This window comes from Lynx rufus, unplaced genomic scaffold (genome assembly GCF_022079265.1).
Source record: "Lynx rufus isolate CCGP_SWC_20201006 ecotype Redwood Valley unplaced genomic scaffold, mLynRuf1.p SCAF_2, whole genome shotgun sequence".
Lineage (NCBI taxonomy): Eukaryota > Metazoa > Chordata > Mammalia > Carnivora > Felidae > Lynx > Lynx rufus.
The window spans coordinates 71,051,741-71,072,798 of record NW_025814834.1 but is presented as its reverse complement, the minus strand read 5'-3'; the positions used below and the strand labels follow the sequence as shown (position 1 = coordinate 71,072,798).

The 21,058-nt window shown below is 35.3% G+C and overlaps 1 protein-coding gene and 1 pseudogene across 1 annotated transcript in view; both read left to right on the top strand.

The window, feature by feature from the left end:
* PSMD14 (proteasome 26S subunit, non-ATPase 14) overlaps positions 1 to 20,208 on the top strand; it is a 97,907-nt gene extending 77,699 nt beyond the window's left edge. The window contains exons 9-12 of the mRNA XM_047084265.1: positions 1,200 to 1,274; positions 5,642 to 5,767; positions 17,242 to 17,304; positions 19,792 to 20,208. Of these exons, the coding sequence (XP_046940221.1) occupies positions 1,200 to 1,274; positions 5,642 to 5,767; positions 17,242 to 17,304; positions 19,792 to 19,890 (363 nt within the window). The 3' untranslated portion in view covers positions 19,891 to 20,208. The remainder of the gene's footprint in view (positions 1 to 1,199; positions 1,275 to 5,641; positions 5,768 to 17,241; positions 17,305 to 19,791) is intronic.
* Positions 3,201 to 3,314, top strand: LOC124516857 (uncharacterized; annotated as a pseudogene).
* Positions 20,209 to 21,058: the final 850 nt, after the last annotated feature.

The window sequence follows — 21,058 nt, the reverse complement described above, 5'->3', positions numbered from 1 at the left end:
TGGTCCTTTAAAGTGTAAAGACTTATGAATCCAAGAATTTCCTAAGATATGTTGTGGCATAGTATGGTAGAAAAAACATGGGCTTTGGAGCCAGAAGTACTCAGGTTCAAATCCCATCTTTGCCTTGATATAAAACTGGTACAGATTAAGAATTGTGTTATATTTTCTTCATCTGTCAAAATACAAATAGAACCAGTCTACCTTACTGGGTTGTTGTGAAGATTAGAAGACTTAATGTGCAAGACAGAGGCTGAGTATTCATTAAATGTTTCCTTTCTACCCCTTCCTCCTCTACCTCAATACCTTAAGACCTTAACTGTAAAATTCCAACAATTAGAGAGTGTGGTGGTGGTTTTGGTCAGCTTTAGCTTTATATTTGAGTTTTTATACTTGTTGAACATAAATCCAAGGTGTATTTCTGTACTTTAATGTCTTACTAGGCAGATAGAGAGTCTCCCAGAGTACCATTCTGAACCCCATTTGAATGTCTGTTGCTAGCGTTCCATTATTTGAGCAGTTGCACGTGGATTTCATCACAGACAGATTTCATTGTTTCTTAATAAAGCCATGTCATTAGATTACATTTTTATTATGACCTTCCTGTTTGTCTTAGAAGACAAGTGCAGTGGAAAAAATTCTGGTTAGTGAGATTGCTCTCACTGGTTAAGATCATGAGGTAAGAAATGGACTTTGTTAATTTGGAGACATGTGTAGACACAATTATTTGACTCTATATATGACTCTGTAGAACTGAATCAAGAAACAGGGAAACCCCAGATTAATGTTGTGTGTGAAAAGATAAGTGTATTATTATGACTAAATTTTAGGCTTTTCTTTTGAAATAACAAAGAGCCCCTAGATATCATAAAATCAGACTTAACAAATTAAGTATTATTTATAGATTATGAATAGTTAGTTTGTAACAAATTACAGTGAGGTCAGACCCTGTCTCTGACTCTGAGCAAGGCTACTGAAACTGTTGAATTTGTGCTGCTGTGTATGATATTTTGAAGAATGTGTGACCTGTACTTCTAAACCTTCTAAACTTATAGCTGAAAAAAAAATACATTTTCATTTATTTAGGTTAAAAGACTTTTTTTAGAAGATGGTAAAGATACTATTTACAGGATATGTCAGCAGTTTTGAACTTTTACATGCAAAATATTAATTTGTCCTTTTCTAATAATTTATATATATAGGCGTTAATTCACGGACTAAACAGACACTACTACTCCATTACTATTAACTACCGAAAAAATGAACTGGAACAGAAGGTAAGTTAAAATTTTTATCTTAGAAAGCCATTTAAACTATTACCTAGTATGTTTGAATTTGATGTGTTCGAATATTTTTTCATTCCAAATGAATTTCAGGAACATAAAGGAATATTTTATTGGACATATTAAAGACATTTACCTTATTGGTAGGTGCTAAAATAGAGAATAAGTAGGAAATAAACGTTTATGTTTGGTTGTATGAGTTACTATAAAAATCTTTCTCCTCATTCTGTGATGTTTCTGATTAATGTATCTTTTCTAATAAAATAACCTGGGCGCCTGGTTATTCGAGGTGTGCCTGGGTGGCTCAGTCGATTGAGCATCCAACTCTTGGTTTTGGCTCAGGTCATGATCTCACAGCTCACGCTTTCAGGCCCCGCATCAGGCTTCATGCTTCACACACTTCAAGCAGTGTGGAGCTTGCTTGGGATTCTCTCTCTCTCTCTCTCTCTCTCTCTCTCTCTCTCTCCCTCTCTCCCTCTCTCCCTCTCTCCCTCTCTCCCTCTCTCCCTCCCTCCCCCTCTCTCCCCTTCTCTCCCCCTCTCTCTCCCTCTCTCTCCCTCTCTCCCTTTCTCTCTCTCTCTCTCTCTCTTGGCCCCTCCTCTGCTTGCTCTCTCTGTCTCTCAAAATAAATAAATAAACTTAAAAAAAAATTAAAAAGGGAAATGCTGTAGTGTTTTCAGATATCTACAGCTACATTCTTACCCTTTTTATACTAGGCAATTTTAAATTTGATTACCTTAACAATTACCTCACATCTTGGTTATAACATTCTTTTGTTTCTACTATTTTAGGATTATTTCACCTAATGCCAAATATTTAAGTCTGCCTATTGCTTTTTGAAATTATAATCAGAACTGCTTTTTTCTTTCTTTACTATTACAATTAGTCATCTTCCAAATTAGTTTCTTGTATTTCTCTCTGAGAGAGACTTACCATAATTTTTAAGAGCAGTAAGTACTATTGATAGCCAATACATTTTGATTCCCATGTGACTCTCTGGTCCAAATGTGACGAGTAATCAGTAGTAAACAAGACGTTTCTTAACTGGTTGAAACTGTTTCGCACAAAGGTACCTTAGAAGGGTATTCACCTGTAGTACATGAGGTGGATGAGAAGTGGGATAAATTGGGCCGTTCATAGTGCCCCCTCTTTCATTTTTTTTAAATTATTTTTTACTTTTATTTATTTGTTTGATTTTTTTAATTTACATCCTAGTTAGTTAGCATATAATGCAATAATGATTTCAGGAGTAGATTCCAGTATGGAATCCCTTATATATAACACCCAGTGCTCATCCCAATAAGTGTCTTCCTTAATGCCCTATTTACCCATCCCCCCTTACCCCTTACCTATCCTCCCACCCACAACCCCTCCAGCAGCCCTCAGTTTGTTCTCTATATTCGAGTCTCTTATGTTTTGTCCCCCTCCTTGTTTGTATATTATTTTTGCTTCCCTTCCCTTATGTTCATCTCTTTTGTATCTTAAATTCCACATGTGAGTGAAGTCATATGATACTTGTCTTTCCCTGACTAATTTCGCTTAGCATAATATACTCTGGTTCCATCCACATAGTTGCAAATGGCAAGGTTTCATTCTTTTTGATTGCCAAGTAATATTCCATTCATTGTGTATGTATATGTGTGTGTGTGTGTGTGTGTGTGTGTGTGTATATATATATATATATATATATATATATTGGACATATTAAAGACATGTATATATATATATATACACACACACACACACACCACACCTTCTTTATCCATTCATCTGTCAATGCTGCCTCTTTTCAACCAGATGACCCCTAGTTTTAATCTCATTCATATATTGCGGGGAGGATGTGCTGTATAAGGCTTTCATTAAAAGGAGACTTTTGTTTTTTTAAGTTTTATAATACATATTTTAAAAGGTCAAAGCTATATCCTTTTGTAGTTCATAAGCGTGATTGGGTGTTCACACCATTGTGTGACATGTGCCACCCTTAAACCTTGTTATGGGGGCGCCTGGGTGGCTCAGTCGGTTAAGCGGCCGACTTCGGCTCAGGTCATGATCTCGCAGTCCGTGAGTTCGAGCCCCACGTCAGGCTCTGTGCTGACAGCTCAGAGCCTGAAGCCTGTTTCGGATTCTGTGTCTCACTCTCTCTCTGACCCTCCCCCATTCATGCTCTGTCTCTCTCTCAAAAATAAATAAACGTTAAAAATATTAAAAACAAAAAACAAAAAACCTTGTTATGACGTTGGCACATTACCCGTCTGACGTAAAAAATAAATAATAAATAAATAAATAAATAAATAATAAAAAATAAATAAAAGGTCAAAGCTACCAGTAAACTCACCTAAATGTCCTGTGTGCTTTGAGCATGGTGATGAGTGAGGGGCTGCAGGGGCCAGTTCTTTGCTGTCCTGAGGGGAGACATAGAGCCATTGAGCTCTTTTGCAGCTGCTTGCCTGTGTCCCAAAGTTTACATCTGCCGTGATACATTTAGTTGATAGCTTGGAGTATATTTTCAACACCTATTTTAATTTTTACAGAATAGATACTGGCCATGAAAAAGAGCACCTGTCAGATACAAACTGAAAATTTCATATATGTGAATATTTTTTTAGTCTGATACCTAACACCCAACTGGTTAGAAATATCCAGCTAATTACATCAGCTTTCCCCCTTTTTGGTACCCCCCAAAATTTAGCCACTATCCTTGGCATTAAGGACACATGTGCAAATACCTACATAAGTTAATTAATGTTATGCTTATGCTCCTAATAGCTTAGTTCAGGAGCTTTTATGGTAACAAAAGCCCTACCTTTACTCTTACCCACCAACCTGTATAATTAACTTTAAACTTCCTCAGGGGTCCCAGTGGAATCCTTGTTCAGGCATGGTAGAAATATCCTCACGCTCTGTGGAAACTTTGCTTTGGAAGTGGTAGAAAAATCCAGTTCTCCACACTTAATTATAGGTAGTTTTATAATACATATAGTTGCAGCTGCACCAAAATTTCCTGAAGATATATTATCTAGAACACTTATCAGTGGAGAAGATGGGAAGCAGTCAAAAAAATTGGAGTTAGTTGTGTAGGATTTTTTTCAGGTTACTCTTGTCTCTCCCTGGGCCCTTGAATGGGAATGGAGGAATTTGGAGCTTTGTGTCTGGCAAAGTCTCATAGGTGATTTTTGACATGCACCTTTTTCTCTAGCATAAGAAAACCTTTGTACCACATGTAACTGCAAGTCTCTGAGCAAGTAGAATCGTTTTTCTAAACTATTCTAGCTACGTCTTCAGATTACAGCTCATGGATCTCACAAAATAGACTGGCTCTAATGGCAACCAGATTTTTTTCACAGTGATTTTAGCAGTCATTTTAAAAAGTTACTCAATTGTAAGTTCAACTAAAGAATATTTGTAGAATAAGACTAAGAAAAACTGTCTTAAATACTCTAAACTTGAAAATTTAGGAACTTCCAGGAATTACATACTCAGAACTAGGAGTCCAGTTTGAGAAACAGTGAACTAAGGTATTTAGTTCCATGATCACTAATAGAGTCTGATCCTAGTTTGCTGATTTGATTGCACACTGGATAAATCTGTGATTTCCTGTCATGACTTTTCATTTAGACAGTAAGGAAGTTTTCATTTTAAAAATTATGGATGGAATATTAGAATTGAAAAGAAATTTATTATCTAATATAAGCCCCCAATTCATAAATATGTAAACTGAAGCGCAGTAAGATTTACATGAAGTCATTCAGTAAATGGGGCATTTACCTCCTTACCTTGGTATTTGAAAGCTGGACTGTATGAACTATTAGAGACCTTGTGTGTAACATAGCAGTTTCATCCATCCATCCATCCATTCATTTATGCATTCAACAGATGTTTATTGAATGTTTGTTATGATTAGATATTGTTCTAGAATCTACATCCTGGTGATCTTGAAATCAACTGGGAAAGTTTCTACTCTTTTGATATTTTAGTGAGTGAGAAATGCAATAAAAATTTTCAAGTGTTGATAATGTTCTAAAAATAATGATAAGGGAAGAAAGATGTTTGAGATAGTGTGAGGTGGCTTTTTTATATAATGTGATGAGGAAAGCCATCTATTTTTAAGGAAATGAGAAAGGTAAGCCATGCAAAGATAAGGAAAATAGTCTTTGTGACAGAAAGACAGCAAGTACAAAGGCCATGAGGTTGGAATACTCCTTAGGTTATATTAATATAAATTTAGGAGAATTCTTACTAGAATTTAAGTTAATAAAATTAAATTTTAAATTCATTAATTCCAAATTTTGTGAAGTTGTTTCTCAAGACAAGTGAAGAGGTATCCTCAATACAGGAAAATAATCACTCTTTATATTTTTCAGATGTTGCTAAATTTGCATAAGAAGAGTTGGATGGAAGGTTTGACACTTCAGGACTACAGTGAACACTGTAAACACAATGAATCAGTGGTAAAAGAGATGTTGGAATTAGCCAAGAATTACAATAAGGTGAAGGTTACTTCCCACATTTATTTCTTATAATCTTTCGAATACATATGATTAGATGGCAAGTATTGTATAAATATATACATAGTTAAAAAATAGAGTGGCCTATTTTATAGATCAAATAGTAAATATTTTGGACTTTGAAAGCCATCCAGTCTGTTGTAGGTACTCAACTCTGCTGTCGTAGTAGAAAAGTAGCCACAGACAGTATGTAAAGGAGTGAGTGAGGCCGTGTTTCAGTACAACTTTAATAAAACAGGCAGCTGGCTAGATTTTACATTTGAATTTTTTTGATTATCCAAAGGGCTTTTTCTTGGGAGGGAATGGGAAACAAGTAGATGTAGGATAATAACAACAGCATTTAATACTTCTACATACAGTTTAGTTTGCGAGCTTTTCTTTTTTCCATTTAATAAGTGTCTCTTGAAAACCTGCTATGCACCAGGCACAGGGGGTATGGTAAGAAGCAATACTTGTCCACACAGAACTTATTTTCTGGTAGGAAAAACACAAAGAAACACAATATAATGTATTAGGATTAGTGCTATAAGAAAATAAGTGATAATGATGTAAGGAAAAATAACTAGCAGGGTGGCTCTGTCATTTAAGCATCCAACTTTTGATTTTGACTCTGGTCATGATCTCACAGTTCGTGAGATCAAGCTCTGCGTCATGCTCTGCACTGACTGTGGAGCCTGCTTGGGATTCTGTCTCTCCCTTTCAGCCCCTTCCCTGTGGTCTCTCTCTCTCAAAATGTATAAGTAAACTTAAAAAAAAAAAAAAGAACAGGGGAGATTACTTATATGAGTATGTTTAAAAGTTATATTTTGTAGAATCTCCTGAAAATGTTTATTGTATACTAAAATATATGTGGCCATAATATTCTTGTTCATAGATTTATATTTTTTTTATAGTTCTGAAATTAAGAAAATACTTGAGCTGTGACTAAAGTATATCTGGGGGTGCTTGGGTGGCTCAGTCAGTTCAGCGTCCACTCTAGATTTTGGCTCAAGTCATGATCTCACAGTTCGTGAGTTTGAGCCCCTCATTGGGCCCACATTGACAGTGTGGAACCTGCTTGGGATTCTCTCTTTCCTTCTCTCTCTGCCCCTACCTCTCTGTCAATTATTTAGTCAGTCAGTATATACAAACATGCATACACACACATACACAAACAAACAAACTAAAAAATAAAATAAAATGTTTCTTCTGTGTTCTATTAGTTTCCAAGGACTGCCTTAACAAACTGCCATAAACTGGGTGTCTTAAAACAAATACATTCCCTCATGATTATGGAGGCTAAAAGTCCCAAATCAAGGTATTGGCAGGGCCATGCTCCCTCTGAAGCCTCCAGGGGAATATCTTGCCTTTCCTTTTCCACATTCTTCAGTCCCAGGTTTTCTTGGGTTGTGGCAACTTTAATCTCTAACCATGGTTAAGGGTTCAACATATCTTTTTTGGGGACATGATTCCACCCATAACATGTATTTTACAGCTTTCTTGACTAAAACTCACATGAAAAACAGATTTTGGGGGCACCTGGGTGGCTCAGTCAGTTAAGCGTCTGACTTTGGCTCAGGTCATGATCTCATGGTTCGTGGGTTTGAGCCCCTGCATCGGGCTCTGTGCTGACAGCTCAGAGCCTGGAGCCTGCTTTGCATTCTGTGTCTCCCTGTGTCTCTGCCCCTCCCCTGCTCATGTTCTGTCTTTCTCTCTCTCTCTCAAAAATATATGAACATTAAAAAAATTAGAAAACAGATTTTACGTTTTTAACCAAGTACATGCAAATGTATATGTGTGTATATGTAGTTGCAACAAAAGTTTTATAAAACAATATTTACCCTTATTACATGTGATATATTTTTTCTCATTTGACTTGATTTTATTGTTTCAGTTATATACATACATATTATATACATGTACATATAGCTTGCAACCCATTAATGGATTGAAAACCTGTAATTTGTAAAACATACAAGTTTTGCAGGGTTTTGTTTACAAATATCAAAGTTGCAGTGGAAAACAGGGATCCTTCCTTCATTTTTAGGAAAACAGAGGTAGTAAAAAAAGTTTACAACTAATCAGAGTTGTAGGCTAAAATTGGTGTGTTCCATAACACGTCAGTAGTCAAATAGTCCACAAACCAGCTGTATCAGTGTCACCTGGGATCATGTTAGAAATATAGACTCTCAGACCTACCGAATGAAAATCTATAGTTTATCAAGATTTCCAGGAGATTTGTGTACTCATTCAAGTTGGAAGTTAGAGAACACTACCATAGAGAATATAGTGAAGTCCTATAGAGATTCAGAGGCTCTTGCTTTCAGTTGTGGGAGACCCAGGATGCTATCTTAGAGAATACAGCATTTGAACTAGACCTTAAAGCATGAATAAGATTTGGACATACAGAGAAATGTTACCCTAGGCAAAATAAACATCACAGGCAAAGACCAGGAGACAGAAAGGCAAAGACACCTTTAGGAAACTGTGTTTGGCTAGAGTATATACTATATGAGGGTGAGTGGGGAAGAGTTTTTTTGTTTGTTTGTTTGTTTTAATTTTTTTTTTTAACGTTTATTTATTTTTGAGACGGAGAGAGACAGAGCATGAACGGGGGAGGGTCAGAGAGAGGGAGACACAGAATCTGAAACAGGCTCCAGGCTCTGAGCTGTCAGCACAGAGCCCGACGCGGGGCTCGAACTCACGGACTGCGAGATCATGACCTGAGCCGAAGTCGGCCGCCTAACCGACTGAGCCACCCAGGCACCCCGGGAAGAGTTTTTTAAAGTTATTGGATTCAAGTAACAGGATTTAGAATACCAGGATAGAGTTGTTGGGTTTTTTTTTTTTTAATTTTTTTAATGTTTGTTTATATTTGAGAGAGAGAAAGAGAGGGCAAGTGGGGGAGGGACAGAGAAAGAGAGAGACAGAATCCAAAGCAGCCTCCAGGTTCTGAGCTGTCATCACAGAGCCCAACACGGGGCTTGAACTCATGAACCATGAGATTATGACCTGAGCTGAAGTCTGACGTTTAACCAGCTGAGCCACCCAGGTGTCCCAGGATAGAGTTATTTTTGACTAGGAGTGTGATATCCCAGAACCTAATTTTAGAAATGTAATTTGACGACAGTGTAGAAGAAGGGCTGTGCCGGAAGAAGAGATTTGACTTGGAGGTTCTGTTCAGGAGGAGCTTGCTGTTACCCAGCAAAAGATACTAGGTATTTTGGTTTACCAGAGTCGCATTGCGAACAGAGGCATCAGCAGACAAATAAAGAAAACATGGCACCTGGCTAGATGGAGTGAAAGAAGAAGGAGGAATCAGAGATGAATTCAGGGTTTCCTACCTAGGTGACTAAAAGTATGTTAGTACCATTAAAATTTTCCAATTTTGAAGTAGAAGGATTGAGAAAGGAGATCGAGTTGTATTTTAAACAAGCAGGTAGAAATACAGGACTAAAATTTAATGATAGGAGCTAGAGCTTAAGATTTTGGAAACAGCTAAAATTTTTTTTTGGTTGTCACACCAAAAAGTAGTATTTCTCAGGGCTCTTGGGTGGCTCAGTCAGTTAAGCATCCGACTCTTGATTTCAGCTTAGGTCATGATCTCACGGTTTCTGAGATGGAGCCGCACATTGGGCTCTGTGCTGACATGATGGAGCCTGGTTGGTATTCTCTCTCCCTCTCTCTGCCCCTCTCTCGCTCATGTGCTCACAGGCTCTCTCTCAAAGTTTAAAAAGAAAGTAATATTTTTCTTTTTACATTAACCTACCAAATAAATACTAGCCAAGGGAGAGTGTATAAAATTTGCTGCATGTAGCAAGAAGTCTTTGGAGAGAATTTAACTTTGAAAAAAGTTGATGGGCCTATACAAACTAAATTCCAGCAGAATTAGGTCTGGCTTTGAAGAGCATGCCCTGATTTATATGTAGTGTTCCAGCTGGAGATCATCATTGATTCTAGATTATAGGGAAAATTTTTTTTATCTTTCTAGTGTATGTTTTTCATGCTGTGAAGATTAAAGAGAAAGAAATAGTTTATCATACTTAAAACAGTTAACCTTTTATACATTAGTGACTTAAGTAATATTATTCAGCAGACTGTAGGAATGGTTTTCATTTCTCTGTAACATTGCAAGTTTTAAGTAAATTCATATTGGTACCACTGCCAGGAAATAACCTATTTATGGTTACTGCTGCCCATCCACAGAAGTTTTTCCTATTTTACAGTTTTAAAAAATCTCTGTAGTACTCAAAAACTTGTAAGGTTTGGTTATAAAATGAAAACAATGTGTAAGCTGTGATATGAAGGAGTCCAAATTTGAGAATGTAATTCCCTCTGTGATTGAAAGAGAATGTGGTGGAGTTTTTAGTAACACTTAAAATATAAAAAGAAATGCCCATGCTACCAATTCTTCATAGTATTCTTTTTAATTGGTTGGTGTTTTAAACTAAGGTAATTACTGTTAGGTGCCAGTTAGCTCCTAAAGTGAAAGAAGATTAGAAAATAATTAAATTCCTTTGTCCCAACTTTTCTAGTTCAAGTCTGAATTCCACACAAAGATTCTGCTTGATTACTAGTCATTGATTTCTCTAATTACTGAACTACAACCACCACACTCTGTTATTCTAAATTTCCTCTAATTTATTCATGCTAAGATGTATCAGGTTTTAAAATATTGATAATATTTGATTGGATACTTGTAAATGAATGTGCAAGTGAAAAGTGAATTATAAAAGGAGCATTTTAAGAATAAAATAAGGGGTGCTTGGTGGCTTAGTCGGATGAGCGTCTCTTGATTTTGGCTCAGGTCATGATTTCAGGGGCGTGGGATTGAGCCCTATAGTGGGCTCCTTGCTGAGCCTAGAGCTTGCTTAAGATTCACTCTCTCTCTCCCTCTGACACTCGCCCCTGTACAAACCCACACAATCTCTCTCTCTCTCTTTCCCTCCCTCTCTCTCAAAAAAAAAAAAAATAGCATAAAGAGGGGAACCTGGCTGGCTCAGATGGTAGAGCATCAAACTCTTGATTTCAGGGTCATGAGTTCGAGCCCCGCGTTGGACGTAGAGATCACTTAAATAAATAAAACTTAGAAAAAAATAACAGAGACATAAAAATTTACCTTGTTTTCAAACATGTAGCCCTATAAATTCTGAGATCTGACACTTTACCTTTCAGGTAGAAATAGTACCTACTCTATAACCTGAAAGTAAATTCAGGTATATTTTTTATGTGATTAGATATAAAACATGTAATTATATGATTACATTTGGTTTACTACAGTAGCTATTTTAACTGGGAAAATGTTGGTTTATGCTAGTGCAATAAGATAAGAAAAACAAAATAATAAATAAATATTGGGAAGACCAAGACAGATTATCATTATTTAAGTATGATAGGATATGTTTACAATCAAACAGTAATCTAAGAGACTAAACTAGAAGACCATCAGAACTGTTAAAATAGAGGATTATGTATGTGGTAACCATGCAATTACATAAGCTGAAACCAGGTGAAAACTGTAATAGGCAAGTCAGTTCATAGTATCCAAACTTATAAAATACTTAGAAATAATTACCATAAGAAATACATGTTTAAATGTATATGGCTTATTTCAATAATACTAAAAACATTTATAAAATAGATTCCTTTGTTTTCACATAGGAAGATTCAGTATTGTAAATATTGTTGTCAATATTGTAAAGCTTGCCACATGTAGCAAGAAGTCTTTGGAGAGAATTTAGCTTTGAAAAAAGTTGATGGGCCCGTACAAACTAAATTCCAGCCGAATTAGGTCTGGCTTTGAAGAACGTGCCCTGATTTATATGTAGTGTTCCAGCTGGAAATCATCATTGATTCTAGATTATAGGAAAAATTACTATATAGGGAATATATACTATTATAGGGAAGATTACTTTAATGCTAGTAAGAATATCAATGAGGTAATTTACAGTTTTGATAACTTGACAGTATGGTTTATCTGCAACAAAAATAATAAATTAACATTTATTGACTGCTTGTTAGGAGTCAGACTGGGAGAAAATATTTGTACTGGTAACACAGAAAAGACTAGCATCCAAAAAATTGTATAGTATCCACAAGAATCCCTATAACGTAGTTTTAAAAAACAATAATTTTGGACAAAACAGCTGGAAAACTCACTGAAGACAAATGGCATATAAACATGAAAAGACAAGTTCAACCTTATTAAGTAGTCAAAGAAAAATTTTATTTTCAAATTTAAGAAATGATTTGGGAAAATGCATCACTAGTGGGTAAGTAAAGAGTTACAGCACTTTGCAGAGGGGCTATGTTTCAATTATAAATGCATATATCTCTTAAAACTAACATGTTCTCTTTTAAGGTTTATTTTGAAGAAAAAATTCTATAAGTACCGACTTATAGAAGTATTTACAACCTGCTCTTATGTGTAGAAATTGAATTGTATAACAATTTGAAAAGTTCCTACTATGTTACCTTCCTTTTCTTTTTGCAAAGATACCTATCTCACATTTATCTCAACATATTATGTTATGAACAGTGTCACCTCAAAGGTGGAAAGTAGAGGAATAATATACTTCATGTAAATCCTCAATTATTTTCAGTTTTTGCATTAACCAGATGTTGCTTATATCTAAGATTGTGTTAGCTCAAAGTAGCAATGGTTTCAACAAGATAGAAATGTAGGTCTCTTAATAAAAAAGAAAAAGAAAAAGAAAGAAATGTAGGTGTCTTGCAAGTCAAGGCCAGTATGACACTTTGAAGTCTTCATGAACCTAGATTCCTCCTATAGTTTGCTCCACTTTCCTCATATTGGCTTCCATCCTCTAGATATCCTCATGATTCAGGGTGATTGCTAGAGCTTTAGCCATCCCATCTGAGTTCCCAGTAACTGGTTAAAAAGGAGGGGCAAAAGAGAGGGATGCGCCCCAGCTAAATCTGCTTCGTTTCACAGTCCTTTTCGTAAACCCTACCCAACAGCACTTCTGATTATAGTCTCGTTGGCAGAACTCAAGTGGACACATCTTACTTTGAGAGAGGCTATATATATAGTGTGGTCTTTTACCTGGGAGCAGCACTGTCTTTAAGGAAATTAGGGTGGTATTACAAAAGAAGAAAGGGAGGATACATGTTGGGTAGGCATCTAGTAGATTCTGTCATAGAAATTTTTCAACAAGCTGAACTATAATTTCTGTTATGGGTGCATACACATACACCTATGATGTTTATTGTATATCCCTATTTCATGTAGTTACACTTTTAAATTGGATTCCCTGTAAGATTTTTAGAATTTATGCTGTTCAGGCTGCTTATTAAATCATGGGTTTGGCTTTATTATTATCCAAGATATGTCATTATAAAGTAATTATTTCCTGAATTGTCATGAATATTGCTTCAAGGTCTTTGGAGATAGATAGTACTGTTGAAGTCACAGTTGCATTGCTTATTGGCTATATTCTATATGTGGCCCCATTGTTCTTTGTGCACATTCCATTTTTGTATATTTCATACTGCATTGCAGTTTGAGATTTCCAGGCAAGTAAAGCCCAAATGTGAGCTCCTTGAAGAGAGAACTATCTTATTCAGAGGGAGTACTTAGTAGTGATTATTGAATATGTAAATGAAAATTCTGCTGTCGAGGACATGCATAGAATGTACCTAAAGTGTTACAAGCTATTTCAAAAGGAGAGTTAGAAATACATTTTTTTATATATAATAGGAGTATTGCTGGAATTAACATATGGTTCTCCCAAGGAGATAGTGCCTAATTCCTTTACATATAAAATGTATATTAACTTACTTCACTGGGATGTTTTAAGGAGTCAGTAAATCAATATTTGTAAAAGCAAGTGTCTGGTAATATGTAATTACTGATAGTTGTAGGAAAACCAATTTTATGTTCTCCAAACTCACACCTCTTCTCCTGTCTCAGATTTCTAATTGTTTCATGTGTGCTAATTTTGCTTTCTCAAGTATGTTTTATAAAAGCCATTTCTTTAAACTTGTTCTTTACCCTTAACCCAGTAATGTGATTTTCAGTTATATAGTCAATACATTAACTTCATATAAAATCAAGAAAGAAGGAAAAGACAATATCTTGAAATTCACTAGCAGTTATGCAGAGATTGATGGTGAAAAAAATTACCATCTATGTGATTTTAGAAAGCACGTGCTTATTAAATGGGATCAGGGAATGTTATAGAGTAAAGAAAGTTAATATTTCAAAGGGAAGAAAAGAAGCCCAAGGACCAGAGAAGTATGGAGTGGAATAGGAGACATGGTGTTATAAAAACAGAGAGGTTAAAGGGTTAGAAGAGAAAACAGCGATTGAAGAAGCTCTTTAAGGCATTCAGAAAGTTCAAGAAAACTGAGTTCATTGCATTTTACCTGGTGGAGATCCTTAAAAGAGTGTAAATGAAGTGCAAAAGATCCAGTCCATATTTTTTAAAGGGTAAATAAAATGGTAGAATCTGAGATACCTGTTTTCCATTTGAGAAATTTGACCATTACCAGAAAAAGGAGAATGAAGTTAATGGGTTTAGTAAAAGCCTGTTTAACATGGGGGTACGTCTGAGGGGATTATGATAACATAACAGACCAAATTCTAGGAATTTCTTAGAACTGTGCAGACCGTGCATGATGGGATAGCCATCTGGGGGTCTTTGTTGATAAACTGTTAAAAACGTTTCTAGTGTGAATAGCCACAAACATTTTCAGTGCTTTTTTGTTGGTTGAGTAAACCGAAGAGCATGAATGCAAAAGCAAAATTTGATGCCAAATCACAGAAGTTGCCATAAACACAGAAGTTCCCCTAGTGAGGACACTGCCTGTGCCTGAATTTCATTTGTTTCTGCTGCTACCATTTCTTAATTTTTCCTGGTGACTAGCCAGATTAGAACTATGAATGAAGACAAACTGGTCATGCCCAGATGGCAGATGAGATCTAGGTAACTTAGGTAAGTGGAGAAAACATTCAAGGTTTTGATGTGATGATCTGGTCTGATCTGGTGTATCTTAGAATGAAAGAGATGTGCTTATTCTTTGTCATGGGGGTTTGCAACCTTAGTATATGCCTAAATCTACAGCTGCTCCTCATTTTCCAGATGGCATCTATGGCTGGGAGTACTTTTTACCATCTGCACTTCTCAAAGAGTTTGTGAACTCTCTCTTTTAATTATTGGAAATGGAAAAACTAATTGGTAAAGTGGTTAAATGATGTAAAAGATTTTAAAAATTAAGTTAGAACTTTTTATGTTCTGTTTAACCTTTTTAGAAAAGGACCAGTGAAGAGAAAAAGTGAAAAAATGCTTTTTGACTTTCATCTTTGCGTACCCGCCATCTTTGATATTTGTGATACTCCATAATACTTTGTAATAACTATTTTGTACATTGACTGGTATTTTGAGCCAAATTCCAAAACTCTTACCTCCTTCCAATACTGTACTGTTTTCGACATGTGCATGGAGCAGCTAACACTGAATGAATGCAGAATACAACTTAAGTGAATTGTTCCATTCATCAATAATGTTTTCAAGTAGGTAAGGTATAGTGTCAGGATTTGTCAAAGTAATTGAGGAAAAGAAACTTTTTTATGTGTTGTCTTTGTTTCTATATATGTAAATCATTGGGATAGCAGGGAAACAATTTCCCACTTAGGTAATACTTTTTTAACTAGCTGAGAATAATAGGAGTGACATCTGACTCTGAAAATGAACATACTCTCTATCTAGGGAATTCTAGATTTGGAGTGTTATTAACTTTAATTTTTCCTTCTTTCAGTTTTATGAGTCATAAATGTATTTTCTTGATGATGTGTAGTAAATAACTATCCTCTAATAATCACTAGATACAGTACTTATTCACCATCTTTTCTCTTTAGGCAGGTTCTACTGGGGAAAATTCTCTAGATAGTTTGTCCATTTATAAAATTAGACACTTGCCATCTTTGCTCATTTTCAAGTTCTCTGTTTACAAAACTATTAAGAAGGTGTGAAATGCAGCCAAACTTCCCAGTTTATGGGAAATGTCTGATGATTGCATTTCCTACATGTTCATTGTTCACACATGAAGAAATTTGGCAGCTGCAAGATTATTAAGTTTAGAGTATCCAAATCTAACCCTCGCTGGGATTTTGGTTTCCTGCTTTCTACCCCCACCATCTCACCCTCTTTTGTAACCATCTTTGTGGTAAGTGCTGTGGTGTTATTTCTTAAGGTTGGTGACCCTTCAGTTTTCTTTGTTTTCGGTTTATCAGGCACTAAAGACAAGGAGTTCACCTGATACAGAGTCCTGGCTTCATTCAGACAGAAACATACCCAAACCCTTAAGGAGGTTCCTTGTCAATAAAGAGGTTTTATGGTGGTGCTATTGTTGAGAGAGGGTGACAGTGATGGTAGCTAATCTAAATTCTGTAATTTTTCATAATTACTTGCTAGAAAATTTGTGGTCATGCACCTAAGTGTTTGTAGCTAACTGATAATACTAGAAAATGGTTTATGTATATTTTGGTTGATTTCATTTTTACTTGATTTGGATTTTAATTCAAGTACGTTTTTCATGCTGAAAACTTCACATTACTCTGTTTCTTCATGATTACTAAAGATCAGTCATGGAGAAGTGAGATTTTTTTTCTGAATACATGTACTACTTTTAGAGATTTTAAATGTGTAGAGTTGTGAAGGGAGAAAACTATATGATTTGTTAAGTGGATCAAAAGTGAGCAGCTCCTTGGGGCGTCTGGATGACTCAGTCAGTTGAGCATCCAACTTCAGTTCAGGTCATGATCTCACCGTTCATGAGTTCAAGCCCCACATCGGGCTCTGTGCTGACAGCTCAGAGCCTGGAGCCTGCTTCAGATTCTGTGTCTTCCTCTCTCTCTGCCCCTCTCTCTCTCACGTTCTGTGTCTCCTGTCTCTCTGACTCTGTCTCTCTCTCAAAAATAAATAAATAAACATTAAAAAAAAAAGCCAGCAGCTCCTTTGATCTGAAGAGATACTGGTAGTTAAATAGATACTGGGTATATAAAGATTCAGTTGACAAGAAAAAGGAGACAAAGAAATGGGAAGTTGGGGCAGAGGTGTGACGGGAGTAGGAAAAGGGAAAGAACACAGAATAGGACTAGTTAGCATCATGGTGCCATAAACAGCTGCCTCGGGGGCTTCTGTCCTCCAGTTTAGCCAACCCTCAAAGAATTCTGTAACAGCTTCCAGAGAGTTAATACTATCTTTTGGTGGTCCAGTTTAACATATTCAGTGTCTTTTACATATTTCTTAAGTCTGTTTTCAAAATGATGGTGGTAGTCGTTTTTACTACAATTGAAGTTTATTCTAAAGAGTAGCAAAATCACATTTTTGTTTAATAAGTCACTTGAATCAAAGATTCTGTGAATGAAAATTATGGTCACCATTGTCTTTGAATATTCTACAGTGGGAAAAGTAAATTTAGAATTTGAAACTCTGTCCTTTGTGTTTCGTTCATAGGCTGTAGAAGAAGAAGATAAGATGACACCTGAACAGCTGGCAATAAAGAATGTTGGCAAGCAGGTGAGGTATACCGTAATAGGTTATGCAGTCGCATAAAAACATGCTCTTGTAGAGTTAAAACTGTTTTAGGGCCTGCATGATTTTTTTTCCTGTCTGTTCACTCTACATTTTTCTTCTGTCATGTAAATACGATGCTAATTTTAAAGGTCACTGAATTACTTGATGTCAAATTCTCTTTGCCATATATAGTGAAGTCACAAATATACCTGTGAGATACTATCTTTAGTGAAAATAATTTACTAGAAATAAATTAGGAAACTTAGGTCCTGAGTTGTATTAATTTTTCAAGTATTATTTTTACTGGAAATAACAGCATCAGTGAATAATAGAATGGTAGATTTATTTCATATGTAACAGTTTTTTAAATGATACAGTTTGTCAATTTCTAGGCTTCAATATGTAGGTAATGTTCCTGAGAAGGCTTAGAGCCCCATTGGAGTATAGTGAGTGAAGAAGGGTTTTAAGTATTTGCTCTTTCACTTTTCCAAGATGAAATCTATATTTTAGTTCCTAGTTTCTGAGGGTTGGGGGAACACACCAACCAATTAAAAGAATCTACAGATTAATTAAACTGTTTTTTAAAGAATGTTGATTACATTTTTTTTCATTTCATGGAACATGGTTATCATATTGCTGATGTTGGCAGAATCTTGATATTTCAGATGCAAGACACTAAGCTGTCTTTGCTTTCAGCCATCCTACCATATGCTCTGATCCCATCACATCTCACAAGCTATGTAGGTTTGGGCCAGGACCATTCTTGGATGGGAAATCTCTAAGAATCACCCAGCTGCCACAAGAAGTAATGTAGATAACTGAGGGAAGTGTGTTACCAATTCACTACAAAACCAGTTACTCCAACAAAGCAGGAGGGGCAAAGGTCTGACTTAAATATCATAATCAGGGAAATTAAATCTCAACTGCAGTCTGAATATTATAATTTAAAAACAACAAGAACTCTCCCAAAACAAAATGAAGTATAGTTCATCTTAATCTCTCATCCTGTGTGATACAGTTACTCTCGTTGTCTTTTCCCACTATTTATTGTAGTCTCATATTTATTATTAGATCACCAGCTTGGAGCCTTACACTTTAGAGAATTTAGGATTTTTTGACTAAATGAATCTGAAGCTACGATGTAGATTGTGGTAACAGTTAGCAACAAGTAAAAGGTCTAAATGAAAGGCAAAGCTGAAAAATATGTAATGGGCAAAGTTGAATAATGATCAGAATCATTTTTCAAAATACAGTATTTCACTGGTTTAACCTATCGCATGGCAAAAGCAAACCTGTCTAGAATGGAATCAGATCACTATCTTTTTCTCCTCCCGGGCTTTCAAAAAGTCACTTTCACTAAAACGTCCTAAGGTGTATTTCTGAAATAAAGAAAATTTAATATGTGATCTAGTTACTTAAAATTATTTGTATCATGTTGCATCCCTGGGTTGTTTAAGGAAATCAAGCATATATTGAAATTGTAATTTAGGAAAGAACAGCCAAGAAATAATTCCAGTGATGAACATTTGTTTAAAGTTAGGAGTCTTGGGTATTTTAGCAATACCCAAACGAAAATAATGCTTTAATTGAGAGTTTTTTTAATGTGTGCAATATATATATGTATACACACACACACACACACACACACACATATATTATTTTAAAGCTTTCATATTTAGCTGATAGATTTCATTCAGCTCAGCCTTAGACATGAATATAAATTAAGCATTTTAATTTGACTTCATTTATTATAATGTTATTTTAAGCCTCATTTTTAACTAAGACATTTTATATATGGATTTAATTAGGTTTCAGTTAAAAGACTATACCTATATACTTTACTATGATAGTTTTTTTTTCAAAATAAGTGTATAAAATATATATTCTTAACAATGTAGAATTGATCCAAATTGTATTTAAATGTTTAAACAACTAACATTGACTTTTGATCCAAGAATATTTCCTGAATCATTTAAAGCACCTTTCCTGAAATACTAAAAATTATACATGAATTAAATTTAAATTAAAATTACAGAGGAAGTAATGAGAATTCACATTCAACTCTTACCTATTGGTATGTCTGCTTTGAGTAAAGAGCCCACTCGGTCAATAAATATGAAAGACACAAAATACACACACATACTTGGGCTTATGCACACATATAAATGCTTAAACTTTGTTTTTTAAAAAATCAGATGCTGCGGCTTTATAGAATTCCTTGTTACTCTTTGTAATTTCTGGTACAGAGTCATAGCATCGATTGTGTAAATCAGTCTTTCATGGTAAATCTTATTATTTTATCAGGTACTTAATTTTTAATTAATTTAGAAATCCTAAGAATGTAGCGATATATTAGGAAAGTTAAATTGTACATATATATATAAATTTAGGTTTGGCTTTCTTTACCAGTTTCATCAGCTACTTTAAGTAACTGTTCTATCAGTAACATCGTTCTTTTTTCTTTTTCTTTCCCCATTTTTTTTTATTTAGGACCCCAAACGTCATTTGGAGGAACATGTGGATGTACTTATGACTTCAAATATCGTCCAGTGTTTAGCAGCTATGTTGGATACTGTCGTATTTAAATAAAACAATGCAAAAGGCTATTAGTGATACTTTTCAGCGTATATTCCTCTATTGTTCCTAATGCTCAAAATCAAGGGACCTCTGAAGGTGTGTTTGGTTCAATGTAAGACATCTGGCATCATTTGCAGCACTGTAACACCTTCAGTCTCAGTTGTGCAATTACTTCTGTTTCTTTAGTCAGGGTCTTTGCAGATTCCAAAGTTGTATAAGAATACATCAAAGTGGACAAATTTTGTTAAGATCCCATTTAATATTTGAAGAAAACAGTAACACAAATATATTTTGATTGTTGCTTACAAAATAAAATACATTTACAATCTATGTCTCCTGAGGTTTTTTGGCACTGGGTGGAATTGACAGAGTAACATTTGACAGTGCTCTAGAAATCTCACACAAAGATATGTTTCTCTTTGCAATTTAAGATCTTATAATACATAAAACATCAATGTGATAACAAAACTTGACAAATGTAAAATGATTGCCATTAAGGAGTTGCTGCCCCATTAGTGAGTAACCCAGAAAAAAATGTTGACATGTTTTATTTGAAGTATCTGTCACAAATTAATATTGTATATTCAGTTTCTTAATGTATTATACTTTTCAGGGTTCCAGAGGAGTACATTTAAGAAGAAAAAGGTGACAATGTTAATTTAGACTTTTTCATTTTCTTAAAGAGTACATTCTACCAACAGCGTTGAGATTATCTGGGAGTGGCCGGCTGCGACTCCCATTAGACTTTTAGCTAAGACAGCAATAGAAGGTATATAATCTTGAAAGCAAAATGAGAAAAGTCACCATAATGTGAGTTTAATATGAACACATAAATAATTCTGCTTTCTCTCATCTTTTCCAAATTAAAAATACTCAGTTTTCTGATAAAGACAAAAATTTGACTAATGGCAGGTTTTATAGATGACCTTACCCCTCAACCTGTTCCTAACCTAATTTACATAAATAACTGCCCCATTAATCCTCATGGCACAGCACCATACTGGGTACACCAAGGAGCATGGGAAAACATATGGAGACAGATTTCATTCTTGTCTGCACCCTTTGTGAAAATATGGTAAAAATGTTTGTTTCTGAGTCTTCATTAAAAAGAGGGTTTTACTTGGGGGCTTGGAATTTAGACTTAACCTCTACTAGAAGTGGTAGGAATGACGTGGTAGAC